Source organism: Tubulanus polymorphus, chromosome 6 (assembly GCF_964204645.1).
Source record: "Tubulanus polymorphus chromosome 6, tnTubPoly1.2, whole genome shotgun sequence".
In the NCBI taxonomy this organism is placed as follows: Eukaryota; Metazoa; Nemertea; class Palaeonemertea; order Tubulaniformes; family Tubulanidae; genus Tubulanus; species Tubulanus polymorphus.
The window spans coordinates 2,008,819-2,034,045 of NC_134030.1; the positions used below are offsets into that span (position 1 = coordinate 2,008,819).

The 25,227-nt window shown below is 36.6% G+C and overlaps 3 protein-coding genes across 3 annotated transcripts; 2 read left to right on the forward strand and 1 right to left on the reverse strand.

Moving 5' to 3' along the window:
- Nucleotides 1-1,936: 1,936 nt before the first annotated feature.
- LOC141907069 (glucose-6-phosphatase 2-like) lies at nt 1,937-6,638 on the reverse strand. Its single transcript, XM_074796639.1, has 6 exons — nt 6,500-6,638; nt 6,158-6,315; nt 5,288-5,494; nt 4,835-4,953; nt 4,097-4,342; nt 1,937-3,363 (listed from the first exon to the last, which is right to left on the reverse strand). Exons 1-6 carry the CDS (start codon nt 6,560-6,562, stop codon nt 3,065-3,067), a joined length of 1,092 nt encoding a protein of 363 aa, XP_074652740.1. The 5' UTR covers nt 6,563-6,638; the 3' UTR covers nt 1,937-3,064.
- A 121-nt stretch (nt 6,639-6,759) lies between these two features.
- LOC141907147 (alkylglycerol monooxygenase-like) lies at nt 6,760-15,169 on the forward strand. Its single transcript, XM_074796722.1, has 11 exons — nt 6,760-6,891; nt 7,099-7,226; nt 8,957-9,105; nt 9,705-9,808; nt 10,132-10,230; nt 10,395-10,527; nt 11,166-11,245; nt 12,193-12,327; nt 12,467-12,583; nt 13,338-13,420; nt 14,065-15,169. Exons 1-11 carry the CDS (start codon nt 6,760-6,762, stop codon nt 14,285-14,287), a joined length of 1,383 nt encoding a protein of 460 aa, XP_074652823.1. The 3' UTR covers nt 14,288-15,169.
- A 2,496-nt stretch (nt 15,170-17,665) lies between these two features.
- On the forward strand, nt 17,666-24,626 carry LOC141907148 (alkylglycerol monooxygenase-like). Its single transcript, XM_074796723.1, has 11 exons — nt 17,666-17,797; nt 18,007-18,134; nt 19,192-19,340; nt 20,295-20,398; nt 20,673-20,771; nt 20,944-21,076; nt 21,606-21,685; nt 21,783-21,917; nt 22,616-22,732; nt 22,849-22,931; nt 23,221-24,626. Exons 1-11 carry the CDS (start codon nt 17,666-17,668, stop codon nt 23,420-23,422), a joined length of 1,362 nt encoding a protein of 453 aa, XP_074652824.1. The 3' UTR covers nt 23,423-24,626.
- Nucleotides 24,627-25,227: the final 601 nt, after the last annotated feature.

Consider the following 25,227-nt stretch of genomic DNA (forward strand, 5'->3'; position numbering starts at 1 on the left):
TACGATCCTAGTGTAACCAACTGTGGTACATCATACACTAAGGTTCTTGGTGAAGGCTGCTTAACCCGAGGAATGATTTCTTCTGGATCCCAGCCTCCCGATTATCCTACCCCCTGCAATCACATACAGTTCTGTCAAAATTCAAATGATGATCGTTTAAATGACTGATTGCTTGTCAACTCTTATAATTTCAGGTTCAGCAGAGACATGTGAATCACAGTCGAAAGAAGTGATCGAACAAGCGCCGAAAATTGAAAAAGAAAAAGAGAGAGTGAAACAGGAAGAGGAAAGAAAAATACGAGAGGCTGAGGAAGAGAAGAAGAAAGAAGATGAAGAAACTGCGAAGGAGGAAGATGGTGGTGATGATGAGAAACAAAGTGAAAATGAAGATGATAAATCTACTGGTGATAAAAATGATGCTGATAAGGATGATAGCTTTAAATTTCTAGACGATTTCATCAGATAAATGAAGCGTTTAAAATGGATTCGGTTTATGGCGAAATCCTTCCTTTCCATATTATGTTTATTGATTATCAGTGTACTTTACTCTACCATTCCGACTGCTTTCATTTATGATAATGAGCTAAGTATTTTTATCTAATCGCTTTGGATACAAATCCACGGTTGTCTGGGGCTGATATTTTAATTGATGGATTTGTATCATAGATGACCGTGCGGATAAGTAACAAGCGCCGGGGAGACGTGCTGATTCTTTTCTACCAACTCTCCGTGTAAATCACGCAAATCGCGCTGCGCGAATGATCAAATCGGATTTGAGTAATCATCCAAATGCATTACTCTGAATCGATTTTTGACAAATCAAATACCTCTAGATGACTCAAACGCCTCTAGATTGATTTGGTTTTTTCAGAACTGAATTTTTAGTTGATCATTCGAAGTTGTTGTCGATCAATTGAATGCTTTCAGTATCTGGTTTGTCCGCAGTATATATAACTCACTGCTCTGCTTACGATGTATAAACGAATGAATTTTCGAACGAATAATTTTATTCAGAATCAGATTCTTCAGTTTTTGGTCTTGTGATGAAAGACGGCGACGATGTATTTCGTAGGTCATTTCGGCTTTCAAATTTGTAAGAACTGTTAGACTGGTTGCCAGTATTCAGCCGACAAGCAACCAGTCTAAAGAGCCGAGGGATTCTTTCTCTGGCAGTCGAAGATTTGGTGGCAGCACCGTAGGGTACCCCGGCGGGATTTCCGCAAACTAAATGTTCTGGCTAGAGTGGATTGAATATAATAAACTTTACAGTATCATTTTCATTTTATGCACTTGTAAATAACTGTGTCTTGTTTTTTAATTGGTCAATTGTGAGCGCAGTCGCAGTGTATTGCATTAGTTCTCGTAAATTCACGCTAGAGGACCGTATGGTCCTGCCGCCTTCTTCGACTGCCAGAGCAAGAATCTCTCGACTGCCACAGTTGCGTTCTAACAATAATATTAAAACGTTATACTGTAACATTCGTAGAATTTGAAGTAGATTATTTTTCTGTAAATCTTTATGGATAAATAGATTATTAGATCATAAATAATATTTCAAATCATTCAATGGCACCCTGACCACATAATCAGGTTCGGGTTCGAGCCTGGGACTACCCTGAATTGACTCATTAACAAACAAATCGCCACTTGGGAAATCCAATGTTGTCCTTTCAGATTTTAAATAGAAACTCCTCATTCGAACTAAAAAATAACCGTGAAAACAGAAACTTTATTTTGAAGATGAAAAAACTTTATTCAAATTTCTAGCAGCACCATTACGACTACAAGCATTCGATGGAATGTTTCATGTACAATTCATCAAAAAACAATAAGACGAAGGAAAATAAGTTTCAAGAACGAAAGGAAGAAGTGAATGAAAATCACATCAATCAGTTCCATCTAAATTAGTTAGTTTATGTAACTGACGTCAAAAAAACACAACACTTGATCATAAACTAATAAAACAAATCACCATGTACTCTGATAAAAATATTGCATCATAAAATAATTTGTATTTCTTATTCAATTTACTAAGTGTAAGCCATCATTCGGATAAGTCATCGTCTCAACTATATCTTAAACAAGTTTGGCTGCATTTCAAGGGTTACAAGAAAATTAGCCACGGAGCCATTCACATCCTCCCTCTGCAGGGACTCGAACCTGATGGCATCGCTGCACTCAGCCACGGCACAAACCCCTGCCACACTAGACCGAGTGCGCAGGTACATGCGCAGCTTTCCGAACGAAAACTGGCGGCACCAATCAGATTGCTCGTTGTATAATCGTTGAGACAAATTTCAAGGAAGAACTATAAATGGGAAAACCCGGGCTAAAATAAAACGGGATTTCTGATTGGCTAAAAATCACATCATCTGAACTGCGCATGTATCTGCGCACACGGTCGATTATGGCAGGGTTTCGTGCCTTGGCAATCTCGATGCCATCAGGTTCGGATCCCTGCCGGGGGAGGATGAGCCATTCATAGAATACACAGTGTATGAGTGTACAGTGTATGAGAAATTGACCAACTTTTGTCGATACTTTGTCTATGAGATTTATAAAATGATCTTTGTGACATCTCAAACATTACATTAAACATTAAGTAATTATACTATCAGTACCCTGTAAAGAGAAGCAAGTTGTTGTAATGAATCCAGTCCTGGTAATCAGTTGCATAGTCGACCATATAAAGCCAATCAAACAACTAATGACCAGTTTTAAGATTTAAGACCCTTTTTGGACCTTTGCAAGTGGGCCCAGAGCTCTAGTCCACCATGTTTAGTGATCTAAGATTCTGGATCCAGGATAAGTTTCAGTTTGGTGAAAAATTCCAAACACCTGAGAATTATAGGCAGTTATTATTAAATGCAGCAGTAAAGAGAAGACTACACCAACGTTAAACATTCTACAAACAAAGTCCCACATAAAAAGAAAATATCTAAAACATTTCCACGATCACAATTGAGAGTAGATCGATAGCCATATCGCTGAAACTGGTAGCGCCATCTGCGGTCGATCATGAATCAACTGATTCGCGGGTGTCGCGTTGTTGTCAAGTCGTGATTCACGAATGTTTCGGTCTAACAGTCGCGTATTCAGCGTAACCGGGGGCGACGAATGAGAGCACGAATTTCATTAATAAATCGCAGACATTCGGAAATATCAATTCAGTCGAAACCGGCATCAAAAACCACTTCACGAAAGCCAAAACGTAGAACAAATTTATGGATGTCTGAGGAAGTTTTTGTCGATCGAAAATCTGATAAAGTGAAACGGCGACAGCGATGTAGAAGATTCTACTCGGTAAAGATGGCGGTCGATCTTTCAGAGAACGTCTGGTTAACCTGAGGGCAATCCCAAGTCCTACAAAACAGAGCAACTGATACATGTATATTCTTTGAAAGATTGCGTTTAAAACATTCCTATACTCCCAAACTATGTGTTAATGGCCCATTATTGATTCAGTTACAAACTCTCTACCGGTCGCTTCTATCAGGTTTACAGATTGCAAACTCTCTACCGGCCCTTTCTATAGGTTTACAGATTACAAACTCTTTACCGGTCGCTTCTATCAGGTTTACAGATTACAAACTCTCTACCGGCCGCTTCTATCAGGTTTACAGATTACAAACTCTCTACCGGCCGCTTCTATCAGGTTTACAGATTACAAACTCTCTACCGGCCGCTTCTATCAGGTTTACAGATTACAAACTCTCTACCGGCCGCTTCTATCAGGTTTACAGATTACAAACTCTCTACCGGCCGCTTCTATCAGGTTTACAGATTACAAACTCTCCACCAGTTGCTTCTATCAGGTTTACGGATTACAAACTCTCTACCGGGGCCGCTTCTATCAGGTTTACAGATTACAAACTCTCTACCGGTCGCTTCTATCAGGTTTACAGATTACATACTCTCTACCGGCCGCTTCTATCAGGTTTACAGATTACTAACTCTCTATCTTTCCTTCTATCTTCTAGATTTACAGATTATACTACTCCAAAATAGGTAGAGTGTATTCTGGTCGAAACAAACATGTCAGAAGAGAATTTCACAATTGATAAGAGACCAATCAGAAACCTGCCTAAATTCTTACCTAATAAAGCAGCAGAATCGCGAACTATTGCATGAAATAGAGTCGTATCGAGATGAATCCATTCGGGTTTTTGACACCATTTTAAAGCACTGGAAACACTCCACATCGGATTCATATTCAATACGTTCTCAATCAGCGAGTAAACAGCGAATCCACTTAATAACAATCCTGCACTCACTAACATATAGACACAACTACGCACGTGTAATAGTGGAACATGACGAATCAATTCAGCTACGATCAAACCTAGAAATATAAAACAGAGATAAATATCAATCATTACCGGTGCTGAAGTTGTTGGTTAAGTTTTCAAATTGTTAGTACTCGTGAGAATGACTTTAAATCCAAACAACAAATTGGTAAATTGACTTCAAAATACAACTTGGGACTAAAGAATAGAGATGACATCAGTAATGTGACAACTCTGATGACAACTTAACAGAGTTTGATAATGCAAGATCTATAGGCCTACATGGGAAACTCGTTACAACAAACTTTAGGGGACCAGAAAATCTGTTTGTTATTACTGATGATACAGTGACACAATGAACTTCAGACCAGAAAATCTGTTTGTTTGTTACCGGTATAAACAAAGGAAAATACAGTGTGAAATTATATAAATTGTCCTACCCGGTATTTGAATGGGATGAAATTCTAGGTTTGTAATAACTTATAAATCATTGTATCCAAAGATCATACATATACCGCAGTTTACGAGATGCAAATAAAAACGTTTACCTATGAACGTGCCCAGGACGACTTGATGAGGGAAATGAGTAGCAATAAACAACCGCGAGATCATTACGCAAAACATGAATATGAAATATCCAAACCAACATAAAACATTCATCACAAACCTGAAATTAGATCAAACAGCACGAATCTTCAAATGATGACAGTAACACCAAAATCAGTTCATTTTCAATTTTTAACACTGAAACCAGTTTGACAAATAGATTTTAATCAATTATTCTTATTCAGAGCACAATTTTAGCAGAGACCAGGCGTGGATCGCTGCGGCCCGGTTTCACGAAAAAGTTTAAATGTCAAATCAATTTAAGGATATCAAATTCTAATCCTCCTAAGGAAATGGGTTGAATTCAACTCCTAAATTTTAAAGCGATTTATTAACTAAAACCTGAGTCCTGGTTTGTTATACAGAACATGTTGCTATAAATGAGTATCTCGTACCTGTGATGTTTCGAAGCAAAGGTGCTGTGGCAAGTGAGGTGTCGTATAAGTAGATATAAAACAGACGCTGTAACCATCGCGTGACCAGACGGACTTCCCGGACCGGTTTCACACGTTAAATAAAACTGATCTAATCTCGGACGAGTTTGATTGTTGTATAAATGAGTTTCATGAATCCACCAGTACGGTCGGTGACCGTGCAGAACCCTGAAATATCAAAAACTATTCATTATCATCCATTTAACTCTCTTTCAGCGTGTCCACCCCATAGTGCAGTGTAAAATTGGGTGATGCTAGTACACTGCATCGCGGTGTATTGATGTAATTAGTTATTAGTTATTAATCTATATTGTATAAGATATATTCAGTGTTGACGCACTATAGCGGTATTCCCATTATGATCAACAAATTCGGACGAAATTTCTAAAAAGTTTTTAAATCTCCAACTCTTTTGGGTGTTAAGAGCTCCACGGCTGATCTACATCTGGATATTTATTCAGTTAAATTGAGCTTTAACCCTTTTAGTGCTGACCAATTAACACCCAGAGCTGGAGATGATTACCGGTAGATAATTTTTTAAAATTCAACCCCAGCGTGTTATATAGGTCTGCCAAGCATCCGGCTAGCTGCTACAGTGCATCTACACACTGGTTTAGTGTATTGTAACAAACTAATATTTCACCAAATTTGACAGGTGCTGCCATCTTCTGATAAAGATATAAACTACTGGTATTTACATATACTGTGATGCGGTGTAAGCCGACTAGCAAAGTCCATCATCGGTGCTTAATTTAGATTCATACACCGCATGGTGGTGTAGACACATTGAAACATGCTAAAAGGGCAGTTCAATCTGAATTTCGTATTTACCATTTCAACAACGCGTTAATCCATTCAGAAATAGAAGCCGCCCACAACAATCGGATTCCTACCGATCGATTTAAGTAAAATGCCAGCGGGAAATAGATAATAAACGCGTTTCTCGGGTCTCCCAAATACGTCAGTAATAACATAACGTTACTGTATTCCTACAAATGTAATAATAATAATAATAATAATAAAAATAACAATAATAATTTCAAGAATAAAAGTTATTGTTAATTTATGTTCAAGATAGAAACAATAAATCGTTATTGGATTGAATTGAATTAAACAGAACGCGTAACCCCGACAGGAATCAGCTTTATAAAACAAATTATTCCTAGAATTTACCTTAAACTGTATTTGTAAATACTGAATGAATAGAACTCCGTTGACATGAAGTACATCCATCATCTTTTATGATGCAAAAAAGCACAAAATATCTGTTGTCAAAAAATTACGAATATCTTGACCGTTACGTGCTGCCCCTATAAAAAACGTTGACGGCGAATTGTTGAACTAATTTGTTACTCGCATGCCACAGTAAGAATGCGTGATTACCGTACGGTGCTGCCACCGTCTGATTCAGTCCAGCATTACTCAATTTTATTATGGCGTCTGCAAATCTAGGAACAGTTTTCAACCATCCTGTGGTTTTTGGTGTCCGTAGATTGTTCTATTTAGTTGGCACCAATGAAACATCATTTGAAACGACAGAACAGGTTCCCGATTATGTAACTAAAGTAAGTAATTCTTTCTAGAATTCTTAATTAGTCTTAATTACGCTATGTTTAAAGACAATTCAATTCAAGAGCTGTCAAAAAAGTCAAGACAAAATCATTTGAAAATGACACTGTTTTGTTCGCTTTGCCTTTCTTCTTTATCACTCTGGTATCTTCTTTTAGAAGTCCTTCCTGGGTCCGGTTACAAGTGTATTGTGTTTATTTCAGGCGCTACCCTATTTCTTTTCTCTGGCCGTGTTAGAAGCGATCATAGCCCCTTTAAGAGGAAAAAGAAGAATTCGTATCAATGATGGAATAACGTCTATCAGTGCTGGGCTGATTAGCCTGCTTCCGCTGTAAGTATCATCAGTAACTCTCCTCCACTACAACCATACTCTGGCTCAGAGCTGTCTCTGTGAATGAGAAGAATAGAAGCAATCGCTTCTCAGGTCTGCGGTCAAAGTAAAATTCTACGCTTAGGGCTAGCATTTCAATTTTTTTTGGGGGGGGGGGGGTGCCAGTAAGTTAATAACCCGAAGAAGGGCAGGTATAGACTTAGTGGATATAACACATCGCTAAACATCGCATCATTTTTTATCTTAAATTCATATAAGTTTTATCGTCCAAACGATACCTTACATAAAAATGTCATAGGTCTACGAGAGGTCAATGGAGATAGGCCTACTGATTATCAAAATTGGTTATTTACTAGCTGAGATATCGCAGTTTAAACAAAGATAAAATAAAGAATACCGACCGACCGCCGTCTGTTCGGCAAACGTCAAAGGATGATAAATTTTTTCAATTGTATCCTATTTATAGAATTTTTAATTCCAGGTTAAATATCTTAAGTTATGTAGGCTCCCCTGGTTTAATTAAAGTGATTCAAACAATTGATAGCGGCTGATCAACTGACCTTGTACCTTGACTTAAAATGGGGTCAGATCAATAATAGGAACCTCAGCTAGCAAGAAACAACTGTTCATATTGAATACAAGTTTTAGTTCACATTAAAATAGATTTCACGGAAAGCATGACAGGTTATAAGCAGCTAGATTCAAGGAAACAAGCCAAAAAACAAACAAAAGAAATTATATAGGCCTATATTTATACTAGTTAATTCTAGGCAATTCTTTATAGTCTCGGTTTTGCTTGCGCTGCCCCTGTTTTATGGAATAATCTACCTTTAACCTTACGTACTAGTGATGATATTTAATTATTTTAAAACCAATCTAAAAACATTTCTTTTTACTCAGTATTATGATAACTAATGTTTTATTAAAACTATTTTATTATCTTAATGTATTCATTATTGTAAACCGCCTTGAAACGCAGTGTAAAGCGGTATATAAATAAGATTATTATTATTATTATTATATTTGATGATTGACACTGTATTGCTGTTGTGACGATTATATAAAGAGAAGCCCACAATAATACCGCAAAAATGAAGTTCGAAAATGTTTCCTTGAGCTAGCCTAGTAGTTTACTTGACGTTTCAAATTAATATTTATATATCTATCTTCATAATAGTGAGTTATGTAATGTATATACAATCCAGAACAAAGAGACTAATCAAGTAATCAGAGGTGATGATACAAACTTAGTAGAAAATAATATATTAACATTAACCATGAATTTAGAGATACTGACATGTATGTCTGAGAGATGATGGGCTTTTTGTAGTTGAACTCTGCTGCGATCACCGACAGCTACTGACCTACTCGGGAGATGAATCATATATTTGATTAAGTAGGCCTTTATTCTTTAACCCTTTCAGTGCTGACTAATTAATACCCTATAGTACTGAGTATGATTTGAAAATTCTGAAAAATTCCACCCTAGTGTGTTGAATAACGGGAATAGCACTATAGTGCGTCTACACCGCGGCGCCGTGTATCGTTAGTTACTAATATTTCGCTATGTTTGACAGGTGCTGCCATCTTTCAATATAGATAATTACTAATTAAATCAATACACCGCAGTGCGGTGTACTAGCGAAATCCATCACTGATTCGTACACCGCACTGCGGTGTAGATTCACTGAAAGGCTTAAAAGGTTATTTTCGTGATTTATTTATTTCAGGATTTTCTGGCGAGGAATTGACACTTCTTTATACATGATAATGTATGATATGAGATTGATGAGTTTACAGTGGGATCATCCGCTCACCTGGTGGATCGCGTTTATAGGCGTCGACTTCGCGTATTATTGGGTCCACAGAATGGCACATGGTAAGAGACCAAATTTGAAAATTTCTGTTTAAAGGTCTTTTAAATTATGGATGAGTAAGTTCCAAGTTTCGAAGAAGTTTATTTTCAAACATGTAAAATTTTGTTTCAATGTGGGGTTGCGTTGTAAGCAGGGACCGACCCACTGGGAGGATGCAGTTGGTTCATGGCCCCCCTTAAAAAAGTCAAGTTACACCGGAATTTTACAGGAAAATGAAAAATAATGAACTGATAGCAAAACGTTCAAACTCATAAACTCGTTCTCTGTATTTTCAAAAATGAGTCAAAGTTAGTTTTCAGATGATCGGATGCCCTTTTCATTAGAATGTGAGATATACCCTATTTCGGGGGGTGCAGACTCTAGATCCTCCCCTGGCAAGTTACCATTAGGCTCAATTATGATGGTGTAGAATTGTCTCAGGAGGACAATAGATAACCACAATTTTGAGCTAGTGGCAATCTGTTTTTCGGTTCTATAGAATTCTCAGTTACTGATCGCGTGTATAATCTCTTACTATAAATAGATTACGATTTAGATTTCAAACTCATTTTCTTCTGATTAAAACGTCAGTAATGTTTTTTTTGTTTGAACTGTATTCCAGAGGTGAATCTGTTTTGGGCGGCGCATCAGGTTCATCATAGTTCGGAAGATTATAACTTTTCAACCGCACTTCGGCAATCAACGTTTCAGAAATTCTTCTCTATGGTAAACTGAAACTTCCAATTATATCTCAGATTCAAAATGAAAAAATTGAGAGTTAATTGGTTGGATTCTTAGCAGATGGAATCAGGAAAAACAACGTGCGTGACAGGGAAAAATTAAGTCAAATAAAAGTGGTCGCCATGTAGATCTGTACTTTGATTCCTATTCCGAGATCAAATGCCCTGTTTCATTCCGGGTAGGGTTTGTAAGGGAAACTTAAAAAATGATAATATGGACAATCGTCTCATTTCAAAGTTAAAAATCTACATATAACTCTAATTCTTAATATTTCATTACAATTCTGAAAATTTCAATTTTTATTGCAGTTTTTTTATTTGCCGATGGCTATAGTCGGAGTTCCACCGTCATTGTATTTGGTGCACGCACATTTTAACTTGCTGTTCCAGTTTTGGGTTCACACAGAGGTACGCCTTAAACACAATCGAAAAAATTATTCGCAATAGAATTAGATACCGGTACATCTGCTGAAAAAAATCAAACCACTAAAATTTATTCTATTTCTATCTCTTCAGATGTTAACTGGTGTATTTTGATGAATTCAATGATTTGATTATTAATTGAATTACAGATTGTAGGTAAATTAGGACCACTGGAGTATATACTGAATACACCGAGTCTTCATCGCGTTCATCACGGTAGAAACAGATATTGTATCGATAAAAACTATGGTGGAACTTTGATTATCTGGGATTTATTATTCGGTAAGATCTGAATTTGTAATTGATCATCAGTTACACAGTTGACTGTGGATCCAGTTCCACAGTTTACTGTGGATCCAGTTCCACAGTTGACTGGATCCAGTTCCGCAGTTGACTGTGGATCCAGTTCCACAGTTGACTGTGGATCCAGTTCTACAGTTGACTGTGGATTCAGTTACACAGTTTACTGTGGATCCAGTTCCACAGTTGACTGGATCCAGTTCCGCAGTTGACTGTGGATCCAGTTCCACAGTTGACTGTGGATCCTGTTCCGCAGTTGACTGTGGATCCAGTTCCACAGTTGACTGTGAATCTAGATACACAGTTGACTGGATCCAGTTCCACAGTTGACTGTGGATCCAGTTCCACGGTTGACTGTGGATCCAGTTCCACAGTTGTGAGGGTCTGATGTGACTGTGGATCCAGTTCAACAGTTGTGTTGGTCTGATGTTACCGTGGATCCAGTTCCACAGTTGTGTGGGTCTGATGTGACTGGATCCAGTTCCACAGTCGTGTGGATTTAATTTGACTGTGGATCCAGTTCCACAGTTGTGTGGGTCTGATGTGATTGGATCCAGTTCCACAGTAGTTTGTAAATTATCTGTAAGTTATAGATGAAATGCACTGTTTTATTTTCTAAGGTACATACGCCAGTGAAACTGATGAAGTTGTTTATGGTTTAGTTCATCTAGTCAATACCTTTGACCCGATCCACATACAAGTAAGTAATTAGAGCATCTTGAATTTTCTGATAGCTGATGGCATAGACCTGTGTAGAATATTAGATATAACAGCTTTATTCTTTAACCCTTTCAGTGCTGGCTAATTAATACCCTATAGCGCTGAAGATAATTTGAAAATTCTGAAAAATTCCACCTTAGTGTGTTGAATAATGGGAATAGCACTATAGTGCGTCTACACCATGGCGCGGTATATCGATAGTTATTAATATTTCACTATGTTTGACAGGTGCTGCCATCATTCAAGAGAGATAATTAGTAATGACTAATTAAATCAATACACTGCAGTGCGGTGTACTAGCAAAATCCATTACTGACTCGTACACCGCAATGCGGTGTAGATTCACTGAAAGGGTTAACCAAACTCAGACATCCAATTCACATGACAATCATACAATTGATCCTTGTTCAGATCATTGCACATCACATTACACATAAAGTTATACTCAAACAAAAATCAAGACATTACCACACTAGATACCTAGTTCTGAATTAGTAGTGGCGTTAGAAGTGCAGCGCCAAGAGCCGGGGCAATAATTTACTGAATGACGTTTCTTTTTTCTTCAAATACCACGTTTTTGAAGAAACTAAGTAAATTCGCCACGCCAATATTTAGAACCAGTCCGTAATCGGCATTTGGCCGCGGCAATCAAAAATTGCTTCCAACGCGCCTGATTAGCAGTTCTTAACCAGAGACAATTACAGGTTGAAACTGCCAGATTGAGTTTAGCAGAGACGGATTTTGTCATATTACATTATCAACGAATAAACTGATAAGTAATTGACTTATGATGTCTCGATAGCTATGTCTAGATAGATGTCTCCTTGTAGTTGTTATGAAAGGAATTTTATTTACGTTAGGAAAGCATGTTTCCGCTGATACTCAGCTCCCTGTGTATGCAACTTGTCTGTATTTTGTATTTTTCAGTTGTGTCATTTTAAATGGGTTTGGAGTCAGTTTTGGGAAAAGGACGGTTTGAAGAATAAATTGTCGGTGATTTTTAAAGGCCCCAGCTGGAAACCCGGCGAATCGCGTCTCGGTTATAGATTGGATTTTCCTGAAGTAAGTGGATCATTCGAATCTATCGTTTGTAGTCGATTAGAATTAATGAAACAACGTGAATTTCTTTCTGAGAACCACGGCATGGAATTATATTTAGGAATTGTTTGAAAAGTATGCATATTATTTTATTTCTCTCCAGGTATCTGCCCCTCAGCCACGGTACGACCCACAGTTGCCGACGTGGTGTGGTGTCTACATTCTATTGCATACTGGTTTATTGGTATTTGGATATTTATGGTTATTGAATATTTCTGAGGTGCGTAACTGTGCTAGTCGATGTGCGCTATGTCATCGGTGCTACAAAAATAACAATTACAATTGTGAATTTTGGCGAAAGCAAATATATTTCATAACTCTTATTCTATTTTTGATAAATTTTGATTTTGAGAGGATGTGCACTACGCTATCGAAATATCAACGCTAGCCTATTTGCTGGTCAATTAGCGATTTATTCAAATCCGAAATAATTTCATCAATCCTTAATATTAATATAGAACTTATATTATTTATTATTGACAAATATTAAGCAATACGCAGGGGTCGATCCAGCCGGTGAATTTCAGTATATTCCTAGAAATTATTGCTCAATGATATGCCAGCCGTGCTGCTTATTAACGAGGGGTTTGGGGTTGCTCCCAAAAGAATAAATTTGATAAATTACTATTTTTCCTTGTATTTAAAGGCATTCTGGACCTGTTAGATTAGGTAGGGGTCATTCATTTATTACGTAAGCATTAGGGGAGGGGGAGGGGTCGGTACAATTGTGTACTGTAATGCTTAATGTATATGATAAAACGGCTGATTTTGCGTACTGAGGGGGAGGGGGGGTTGAAAATTTCAAATTTTATGCGTACGTAATAAATGAATGATCCCGTTCTTATAGAAAATATGCTATTCATAGTTTTCTGACTACTCTGGAATGGAATATAGCTTGGATCTGACACTGATTCGTGTTACTTTTCAAGGTGTAAATAAACTTTCAAGTTAATTTTCTTGTTCATATTTTGTAGATACTTCAACAGGTGCTAGTCATTGCCGGTGTTCTTTATATACTGTTTGCTTTATCGTCAATTGGATGGATATGTGATCGTAGGTATGTCGTCATATTTTAAGATTTCAGACCGGGTTCTTTTCGATTCTATCGTGTATTTTATTGTCGTGGTTCGGGTGTTTGACTCATGACCTTGAGGTGGTAGTAGTATTGGAAGTGCAGCGACTGCAGCGGCAATAATTTACTGAATGACGCTTTTTTTTTTGAATACCACGTTTTTGAAGAAATTAAGTAAATTTGCCGTGGCAATACTAAGAACCTGTCCAAAATCGGCATTTGGCTGCGGCAATCAAAAATTGCCTCCAATGCCCCTGGGACGGGTGGAAGAAAGAAAAAATGATAACCAATTTTTGGAATCATTGGAATCAAAACATTCAACTGCCTGGGTAATATAGAACTCATTAATTGACCATTTCCCCCAATGTACGTAAATAGTTTTCTAGATTCTAGGACAATTGCCCTCCCGAATATAATCCTCTTTAATTTGGATTAATGCAACCTAATTACTAAACTTAGAAATCAATTTGTATATTATTGCATGTAGATTTATAAGATATAGAATGACTGATGTTGTGTGCAGATCAAAACTTTAAAAAGATTTAATTTGGCGGGGGGCAATTTATTGTCCTGATACCAATTTTCCGTGAACTGGTTCATACTTAATGACAAACTGTCTCTATTTTCAGAACGTTCGCGCCTATTGTTGAATTACTCCGCTGTCTCTTTACGATCACCGTATATTTAATGTGCCGTGATTACATACATTCATCAAATGATATCATCAAGGTTCCACCGGTCGCGATTGTGTTTGAATTGGCGAACGTGTTTTTCATATTTTCGGCGGTGCTGTGGTCGATTCAATCTTACAAACAATTCTTCAACACTTCTAAATCAACGAAAACCCAATGAACAATAATTGAATTCTGTTTCTAATTCATCACAATACTGAAGTCATCTGGATCCAGTTCCACAGTTGTGAGTTAGAGTTGACTCTGAGTTAAAGTTAGTTCATTTTCAATGAGTTAACTCAGGGTCAAATCTTAACTGTGGAACTGGACCCTGTATTTTTTAGTACCAACCTGTATTTGAAATCAATCTGCTGTAAGTAGATTTAATTATTTGGATGCGTCAACATAATGATCACCCCAAGTTTGACTCTGGTGGTGTACTTAATTGTCTATGACTTTTGAGATGTTTATTATGAAGTTGCTTTAAAATTTTGCACTAATATGAACAATCACTTTTTGAACTAATTGAATTCATAAGTGTCATAAATGTCAATCAATGTTTCCTGGCAATTCACTCTCTTCCTATTGATTCGATGAATCTATCCCTGTTCCCAGGAAATGTCAAACATTCAGAGAACTTAAGACGAATCAGTATTTTTTAGAGATTATCGTTTAATTTTACATTGTTATATTTCTGGGTGGCCACTGACCTGGAAAACCTGGAAAACTCAGGCAAACAGAAAACATCTAGAAAAAATCAGGCAAAACTCAGTGAATTTGAAAAATTTGACAAAAAACTCTGATAATGCTATCAAACATGTTATCGGTACATGATTAAATGAAAATCGAATGAATTGTAGCATATATTAAATCTAGAAATTTCTCTGATTCACTCATGGAATTTTGTGAAATCGATTGGAAAAATCAGATAAAACTCCAGGGATTGTTAATAAACAGGTAAAAAGTGGTCACTCTGTATTTGTTATCGATAATAAAGTTTATTTGATGTTGAATGATGTTTTATAATGATTTAATGATTTGAGAGATTTTTGTGATTTATACTGCTGAATAAATAAAGATATTTTACAATCGATTCAAAAGTAATTGTTTTATTGTATCCTCGGTAAATGGACTGCAAACATGTAACGTGTCCTTTACACGGGCGGATCCTGGTTCCAATTTTGACTCTGCCTCACCGAAGAAAAAAGGGCCCTTTTTTCAAAATACTTTATAGAAAATACTCGAGACCGGTACAACTGGATATTCGAAACTCAGGAAACCAAGGAAACAATTGTTTGACGCACACGCGCTCAGGAAATTTTGTCTGATTAAGACATTTGAAAGTTTTAAAAATTTATTTAGAATTTTTTCTTTTTTTACAAGAAGTGTATTTCGGATATTTTGAGTGCCTCGCGCGGGTGGTGCATGTGAGGTATCGTAAATCCGCCACAGTTCAGAGACAAGGTCCATGCAGGTGATAATATTTTCTTCATTCCCTGCCCTAATCAACCCTGGCTGCTGTAGCCCAAACCTTTTCCCAATCCCTGACCCTAAACCCATTCAGTCCATAACCCTGGTTACCACTTGGCCGTGAGCCCTGATTTCTGCGGTTGAAAAAGCCACCATTTCGTGTATCGGGTCACCAGTGTCATGCGCAAGAAATATTTGTAAATTGATTAAAAAAATTATCGAAAATAGAGGCGTTGATTTTCCTAATCGTAATTGCTAGTCATGTGGATCATCTAATCAAATCAGATTTTCACACCAGGATAAATTTGACGATTTGTTCAAAATGGCTGACAAGGAAATAATGTCCCTGATGGTTATTGACCTAAGAGAGAGTAGAGTATATTTACAATTGACAAACAGCATTAAATAGATCCCCGAAAAGTCGATGTATTAGGATCGTACTCTATATCGAGGCATGAGTGACATTTTCAGTGCCCAAGCAAAATTACGCAGTTAGATTTTACTCTATTATTATTTATTCTAACTCCTGATATACGCCAAATATAAATTGAGAAATTTGTCTTTATCAGACTTTTATTTCGTGCGCAGACTAATATTTTAGTTTATGTACATTCACCGAAAGGCCGTTGTTGGTGCGTAAATCCTGACCGTAAAGTGCTGCCTCTATATATAACATTGGCGGCGAATACGTGAACTAACGCCACGGGAGATATTTCTTACTGTGGCATGCGAGTAAGAAGTTAGTTCAACTATTCGCCGTCAATGCTTTATACAGGGGCAGCACGTGACGGTTGAGATTTTCAAAATGTAATCGACGCGTGCTGGTAGTAGTGAGGTGTGTTTGGAATTAGGGTTAGGGTTAAGGGTTAGGATCAGAGTTGAGAAAATGATGATGGATGTACTACATGTGAATGGAGTTTTATTCATTCAATATTTTACAAATATTGTAAAGATGAATAGAAATTATTGAGAAAACTAATATTATCTAGTTGTACGAATTCCTATTTTTGAATGAAAAATCCTATTTTCGAAAAAAAAATCCTTTTTTATTTGATTTTAACTCATTTGATTTTAGATTAATCATCGGCTTGATCGTCCTGACCCGGGGCCGGTTTCACAAAGCATAATTAACTTTAATTATAGTTAGGACCTAAATCATGATTAAATTTCCTTAATCATGATTAGTTAATTACGATTAAAATTCGGTTTCACGAAAGGGTTTGATTACAAAATTAACTAATTACATAATTAGGCAACTTAATTACAATTTAACTGTATCAAAATGGCGGAACTTGAGACAGCCATTTGCTGTCCAAGCATCAACAACAGGAACAACCTTCCTTGTTTAGAGGAAAAGAGAAATTCACTCCTTTGGGAGTTAAAGATTGCTCTGAAAGGTCTCAGGAACCAGTGGAAAAACTTAGCAAGATGTCTCAAAAGTTTTTAAATAGAAACTCACCTCCAGTCAGCAAAATAAAATCCTCGTAAATGGGGTTTATTTCCGAGCAGTGATTAGCACTTTTTAACACTAACTCCATAGATATGTACTCTACTGACAGAAATCTATCATATGTTTGGACAAAATCAATTAATTCAATACTTCTAAGTATGTGATGGTCGTGCTGACAAAAAACATAGGACGTTTGAAAATAAATCATTAGAATTTAGAGTATTGACTTGCCTTTTTTACAAAAGGCAAAAAATCCAAATTATTTGAGCCAAACAATCTGAAAAACTGAATAAGTGTAGGAATTGCCGTCGTCAATTAATAAACACCAAATTCCATGAATAATATCTGCAGCTTTTTGTTTTTAATAATAAACTAATGATAAATGGTTTAATTACACTCTAGAGGAGAATTAAATTTTGTAATTAACTTAATTATAATTAAAGTTAATTACGTTTTGTGAAACACCTAACTTGATTAAGTCATGATAATTTAACCATGATTAGTGTTTTAATCATAATTAAGGGTTAATTACGCTTTGTGAAACCGGCCCCCGGGTGATTAATCTAAAATCTCGTGATTACCGTACGGTGCTGCCACCGTCTGACTCTGTGCCAACGTCCAGCATTACTCAATTTTATTATGGCGTCTGCAAATCTAGGAACGATTATCAACCATCCTGTGGTTTTTGGTGTCCGTAGATTGTTCTATTTAGTTGGCACCAATGAAACATCATTTGAAACGACAGAACAGGTTCCCGATTATGTAACTAAAGTAAGTGATTCTTTCTAGAATTCTTAATTAGTCTTAATTACGCTATGTTTAAAGACAATTCAATTCGAGAGCTCTGTCAAAAAAGAAAAAATCATTTTAAATGAAAATGACACTGTTTTGTTCGCTTTGCCTTTCTTCCTCCTTTCTCTGGTATCTTCTTTTAGAAGTCCTTCCTGGGTCCGGTTACAAGTGTATTGTGTTTATTTCAGGCGTTACCCTATTTCTTTTCTCTGGCCGTGTTAGAAGCGATCATAGCTCCTTTAAGAGGAAAAAGAAGATTTCGTATCAATGATGGAATAACGTCTATCAGTGCTGGGCTGATTAGCCTGCTTCCGCTGTAAGTATCACCAGTAACTCTCCTCCACTACAACCATACTCTGGCTCAGAGCTGTCTCTGTGAATGAGATGAATATGTCAAAGCTGGAACTTTCTTACTTGTAGTATGAGAATGGAGCATCGAGCGAGAAGAAATACTTCTCAGATTAACATCGGTCAAATGTCTACCCCTACCACGCGGGGCACTACAGCTCGTATCTGAGTTCTAGGAACTACTAAAACGATAATCTCTTAATCCTGTGTTTATAATATATATAAAATGACATTGAGAGAAATCCCACAATAACGAAGCCAAGATTGAAAAATTCTATATCAGAATGATTATATTTGAGGATGGCTAACAGTTGTTAGCCGAAACGTCGCTCCTCAAATATAATCATTCTGATATAGAATTTTTCAATCTTGGCTTCGTTATTGTGGGATTTCTCTCGCTATCATCATACACGGATATTGTGTATCTTCTCGTCATAAAATGACATATTATAGACAGAGGATTAAAACAGATAAAATCGTTTTTACAGTAAGCCTCTCATACCTGCAACTCTGATACGAAGAGCCCAAGGGTTCTACCTTCGATCTATTCTGGGATGCACTTAATATTGGCGTCATTTGGATCATTACATCTGCTACAATTCATATTAAAACTGTAAAAATATTGAAATCATAGAAATGAAAATAATTATTATGATCAAACTAAACCGCTTAATCTGGTACCAGCTGAAAATGATATACGGATTCCAAAACAACTGAGATTAGTCAAACTAAGCCTCACTTCACATACAGCTGTTAATCCAGTAACCTGTCGCATGGTTTAGATTCACAATCGGATTTTTTCACAAACCACATCCATCCATCTGACTTAAGCCTATCGGATTATAAAAGCTTACCACCAAAATCAACAGTTGACTGCTGTTACTTAAGGCTTGAAACGTCAAACAATTTTTATATCAAAATCAATTCTAATGGTTCCGATATAAATTCATGAAATTTAGTACCAGGCCAAAGTGAGATGAATCATATAGATTTAAAAGGTTATTTCGGTGATTTATTTATTTCAGAATTTTATGGCGAGGAATTGACACTTCTTTATACATGATAATGTATGATATGAGATTGATGAGTTTACAGTGGGATCATCCGTTCACCTGGTGGATCGCGTTTATAGGCGTCGACTTCGCGTATTATTGGGTTCACAGAATGGGACATGGTACGAGACCAAATTTGAAAATTTAAACATTTTTTAAAATGGATAAATTTTTCATCAATTTGGACAAATAAACAGGACCTAAAGTTGACCCTAAAAAATTTGGCCCTAAAGTTTGGATTCGATCATTTTCAAGAATGTTAGATTTTGACGCACTAGGATATTGTGATTCCTGGAGCCACGAGTTCCAACAATTTCATTCTAAATTAGCTCATTTCTAGTCAGTAGTTAATCAGTGTAGATTCACCTGTTAAACAGAGCTTTGGATTTCAAAAGTGCATTTATGACTAGCTGGTCTATATCACACTTCTGCGATCTATCAGATAGTGTAGGAGTGTAATTAATTATGACATTCAACCAGTAACAATACAGCACTTTTTCAAGTCTCAAATATTATCAGTCTTTATGTTAATCACCTGTTGCCAAGTATTTGATCAGTTTTTTTCCATAAAACTAATATGACTACCAGTTGACCTTGACAGCTAGACCTGACGTGGTCTGAGTCATCGTTGTAAAAAATTGTCATCTCAAATCAATCGGCCTACATATTCCACTTTCAGTACCCAGGGGTAACTAATTGAATATTTTCAGACCAGCCTCATTCCCCTGAATCTCTCTAATAATAGCCATTCAATTTTCTGAAATAAGGAAATCTACCACAAAGATTTTTAAACACTAGTGATATCTATAGATGTAGGGTTAACTCAACTATTTATTAAGAGTTTATGCCCTTAGCAGGTTTTAGTTTTATAGACTGGTATTGATTGAACCCGGAGGGGGCAAGTTGAATTGAGCCAGCCTCAGGGTCAACAGCAGTCTTTAAAAACCAGGCCCTGGGTTAAAGTTTATCCAAGTTAAACCAAAAATCGACCCTAGGATTTTAACTTACGAATTTCCAAATGATTTTCTTCGGATTAAAAAGTCAGTAATGTGTTGTTTGTTTGAACTGTATTCCAGAGGTGAATCTGTTTTGGGCGACGCATCAGGCTCATCATAGTTCGGAAGATTATAACTTTACCACCGCACTTCGGCAATCAACGTTTCAGAAATTCTATGCTATGGTAAACTGAAACTTCCAACTATCTTCATCGACAAGAGAATTCTGTAAATTCGACCAATCATGATATTTAGATCTGTACTTCGATATTCGATTTCCAAAATCAAAACCCCCTGTCAGGAGCGAAACAGGAGGTTTGATTTTGGATTGTAAGGGACACCAAATCAGTCAATCAAATAAATAATACAAACAATCATCTCCTTATATTTCAAATATCTCAAAATCTACTCATAACTTAACAACTCTTCCGATTCTGAAAATTTCAATTTTTGTTGCAGTTTTTTTATTTGCCGATGGCTATTGTCGGAGTTCCACCGTCATTGTATTTGGTGCACGCACATTTTAACTTGCTTTATCAGTTTTGGATTCACACAGAGGTACGTTTCAATCACCTGAAATCACTAACAGAATCACGATGATGAAAACATGGTTTGGATTAGAATTACAGTTGAAAAAATCAAACGACTAAAATTCAATTTATTTTTCTCTTCAGATGTTAACTGGTGTATTTTGATGAATTCAATGATTTGATTATTAATTGAATTACAGATTGTAGGTAAATTAGGACCACTGGAGTATATACTGAATACACCGAGTCTTCATCGCGTTCATCACGGTAGAAACAGATATTGTATCGATAAAAACTATGGTGGAACTTTGATTATCTGGGATTTATTATTCGGTAAGATCTGAATTTGTAATCGATCATCAGTTACACAGTTGACTGTGGATCCAGTTCTACAGTTGACTGTGGATTCAGTTCCACAGTTGACTGTGGATCCAGTTCCACGGTTGACTGGATCCAGTTCCGCAGTTGACTGTGGATCCAGTTCCACAGTTGACTGTGGATCCAGTTCTACAGTTGACTGTGGATTCAGTTCCACAGTTGACTGTGGATCCAGTTCCACAGTTGACTGGATCCTGTTCCGCAGTTGACTGTGGATCCAGTTCTACAGTTGACTGTGGATTCAGTTCTACAGTTGACTGTGGATTCAGTTCCACAGTTGACTGTGGATCCAGTTCCACAGTTGACTGTGGATCCAGTTCTACAGTTGACTGTGGATTCAGTTCCACAGTTGACTGTGGATCCAGTTCCACAGTTGACTGTGGATCCAGTTCCACAGTTGTGTGGGTCTGATTGGATCCAGTTCCACAGTTATGTGTAGATTATCTGTAAGTTAAAGATGAAAGGCACTGTTTTATTTTCTAAGGTACATACGCCAGTGAAACTGATGAAGTTGTTTATGGTTTAGTTCATCCACTCGGTACTTTTGATTCAATCCATGTACAAGTAAGAAATCATTTCACACTAAAAAATATGTTGGACATGTTTTTGCCGATACTCGGCTCCCTGTGTATGCAACTCGTCAATATCTTGTATTTTACAGTTGTGTCATTTTAAATGGATTTGGAGTCAGTTTTGGAAAATGGACGGTTTGAAGAATAAATTGTCGGTGATTTTGAAAGGTCCCGGTTGGGAACCCGGTAAACCACGTCTCGGTTATAAGGATGATATTCCCGATGTAAGTGATCAATCGATTTTATGTAATTTGTGAATCTCGATGAAATTTAATTACACAAAATGATATTATCTAAGAATCTGTGAAATTCTGTTTCTTCACCACAGTGAGCAGTCAGTAACCTGTCTGTGGTTTAGTTTAACGATCGGATATTTTCACAAACCACAATAAGTTGGTATAAGCACATCCGATTATAAAAATCTTACCACCAACGATTAGGTAACTAACAACACAGTGATATAAATCAGCGATGGACTTTGTTAATATATCGCGTGATTGCGCATTAATGTCATTAGTAATTAGTTATAATTTACATTAAAAGATGGCAGGTCAATCGCTGAAATATTAGTAACTAATGATGCCGGTTATCCAACTGGGTGGAATTTTTTTCCGATCGTCTTATTATCTCAAGCACTTTCAGATATCAATTAGTCATCACTGAAAGGTTAACCCTTTCAGTGCATCTACACCGCAGTGCGGTGTATAAATCAGTGATGGATTTTGCTAGTACACCGCACTGCGGTGTATTGATGTAATTAGTAATTTGTAATTATCTCTATTGAAAAATGGCAGCAAGTGTCAAACATAGTGAAATACTAGTAACTAACGATACACCGCACTGCGGCACTATAGGGTATTAATTAGTCAGCACTGAAAGGGTTAAAGAATCTAAAAAGTATTTACATTTGATTTCTCCGTAGATATCCGCCCCTCAGCCACGGTACGACCCACAGTTGCCGACGTGGTGTGGTGTCTACATTCTATTGCATACTGGTTTATTGGTATTTGGATATTTATGGTTATTGAATATTTCTGAGGTGCGTAACTGAACTATAGCAACTGTGCGACTGAATTGTGTGGAATATCGGGTTCCCGTTAGCCTTGACATGTTACGTACTAATAATTCAATACCGATGTTTTTCATATTTTGTAGATACTTCAACAGGTGCTAGTCATTGCCGGTGTTCTTTATATACTGTTAGCTTTATCTACATTCGGATGGATTTGTGATCATAGGTACGTTAAATAGAAAACAATTTCGGATGCAGTTTAAAATTTCAGATCGAACTGATTTCGAAATTTGAATATTTGAAAAATATCCGATCATGAATTAAGACTGGTCTCAATGTTGAGCCAATTTTGAAATAATAAAACATGACATTGTGCAGTAAACCTCGCGTACGATGTTAGAAAAAGTCGGAAAAGTGATTTCCTTTTCGTCCGGTTTCGAAAAGTTTGGAAAAGTCGTACTATTAAAAATCTCAATCAGCCTTGATCAACTCTTGCGTGCTGTCTCTATTTTCAGGACGTTTGCGCCTATTGTTGAATTACAACGCTGTCTCTTCACGATCGCCGTATATCTATTGTGCCGTTGCCGCGGTTACGTTCCACCGGTCGCGATTGTGTTTGAATTGGCGAACGTGTTTTTCATATTTTCGGCGGTGCTGTGGTCGATTCAATCTTACAAACAATTCTTCAACACGTCTAAATCGACGAAAACCCAATAAACAATAATTGAATTCTGTTTCTAATTCACCGATCATCATTCCTTTTCCTTCTCAACAATTTCTGTCTCAAATAATATGAACTTTTCTGATTGAAAATTTTCAGTTCAATTCACTTATATATTCAAGTATAACAGTATTCGAACTCTGGTACTAAAAAATAGAGTGGACTTCAGTAATGTGACAGATTACACATTACATGTTATTTCAATTTAATTTACTCAGTGTCATAATTTGGATAAGTCGTCACCTTACTGAAGTCATCTCTATTTTTGAGTTTCAATTTGTATTTCTAATTCTATTTACTAAGTGTAAGTCATAATTTGGATAAGTCGTCACATAACTGAAGTCATCTCTATTTTTGAGTTTCAATTTGTATTTCTAATTCTATTTACTAAGTGTAAGTCATAATTTGGATAAGTCGTCACATTCCTGATGTCATCTCTATTTTTGAGTTTCAATTTGTATTCTAATTCAATTTACTAAGTGTAAGTCATCATTTGGATAAATCGTCACATTACTGAAGTCATCTCTATTTTTGAGTTTCAATTTGTATTCTAATTCTATTTACTAAGTGTAAGTCATAATTTGGATAAGTCGTCACATTCCTGAAGTCATCTCTATTTTTGAGTCTCAATTTATGTATTTCTAATTCTATTTACTAAATGTAAGTCATCATTTGGATAAGTCGTCACATTACTGAAGTCATCTCTATTTTTAGTCTCAATTTGTATTTCTAATTCAATTTACTAAATGTAAGTCATCATTTGGATAAGTCGTCACATTACTGAAGTCATCTCTATTTTTTAGTCTCAATTTGTATTTCTAATTTTATTTACTAAGTGTTAGTCATCATTTGGTTAAGATCATCCAAACAACAAATGTTGAGCGAATTTGACTCAAGCGAACTTGTGTATCGACCTTGAACATGTTTTTTACTAGATTGCACTATAAGGAATGATCGATATTTACCCACTCAGTATTGACTCAATAAATCTATCAATGTTTCCCCGGAATAAACGCCGAATATGATCAATGATTCTAAACGGAATCTATACTAAAGATTATAAATTTAATTTTACATTGTTATTATTTGTTATATAAACAAGAATAGTTTATTTGATGTTGAAATGATATTTTATATAACGATAGTAAATCGATCGATGTTTGTGATTTTTAACTGCTGAATAAATAAAGACATATTTTGCCCTGGATTCAAATTGTTTTCGTTCTTGATCACTGAAATGAACTGCAAGCACATAGAATGCATCATGTGTCCTTGACATTACATAACACACGAGGCCAGTTTTATAAGCAGGTGACAATATGCTGTTGATTACTTATAGGACTCTTGTACGGAGGATAATGTGCAGTTTGTATGAGTCCATCCGCTGTCTGTATCCAAACCCCTCAGACAATCTATTTACCCCTTCAATCTGCTTCCTATACTCTCTTCCTGTGAAAATCTGCTGTCCGGACCCCGAATTTGTAGCTTCGAACATGCTGTCTGGCTGCAGGTAGTTGGCTAGAGTTAACCAGAAAGATATAGTGACATAGTGAAATTCTAAATTTCATTGTTATTATGGTATTTATCTGCAGGTTATCTTTAACCGATTTTTCAGCAACTGCAGCCTCTGTCTGGACCCTCAGTGACAGAATCTGCTGTCTGCCCACTCAAGACAATCTGCAGTCTGCCCACTCAAGACAATCTGCTGTCTGCCCACTCAGACAATCTGCTGTCCGCACCCCCAGAATTTGTTACTCGGACAATCTGCTGTCTGTTCCCTCAGACAATCTGCTGTCTACAA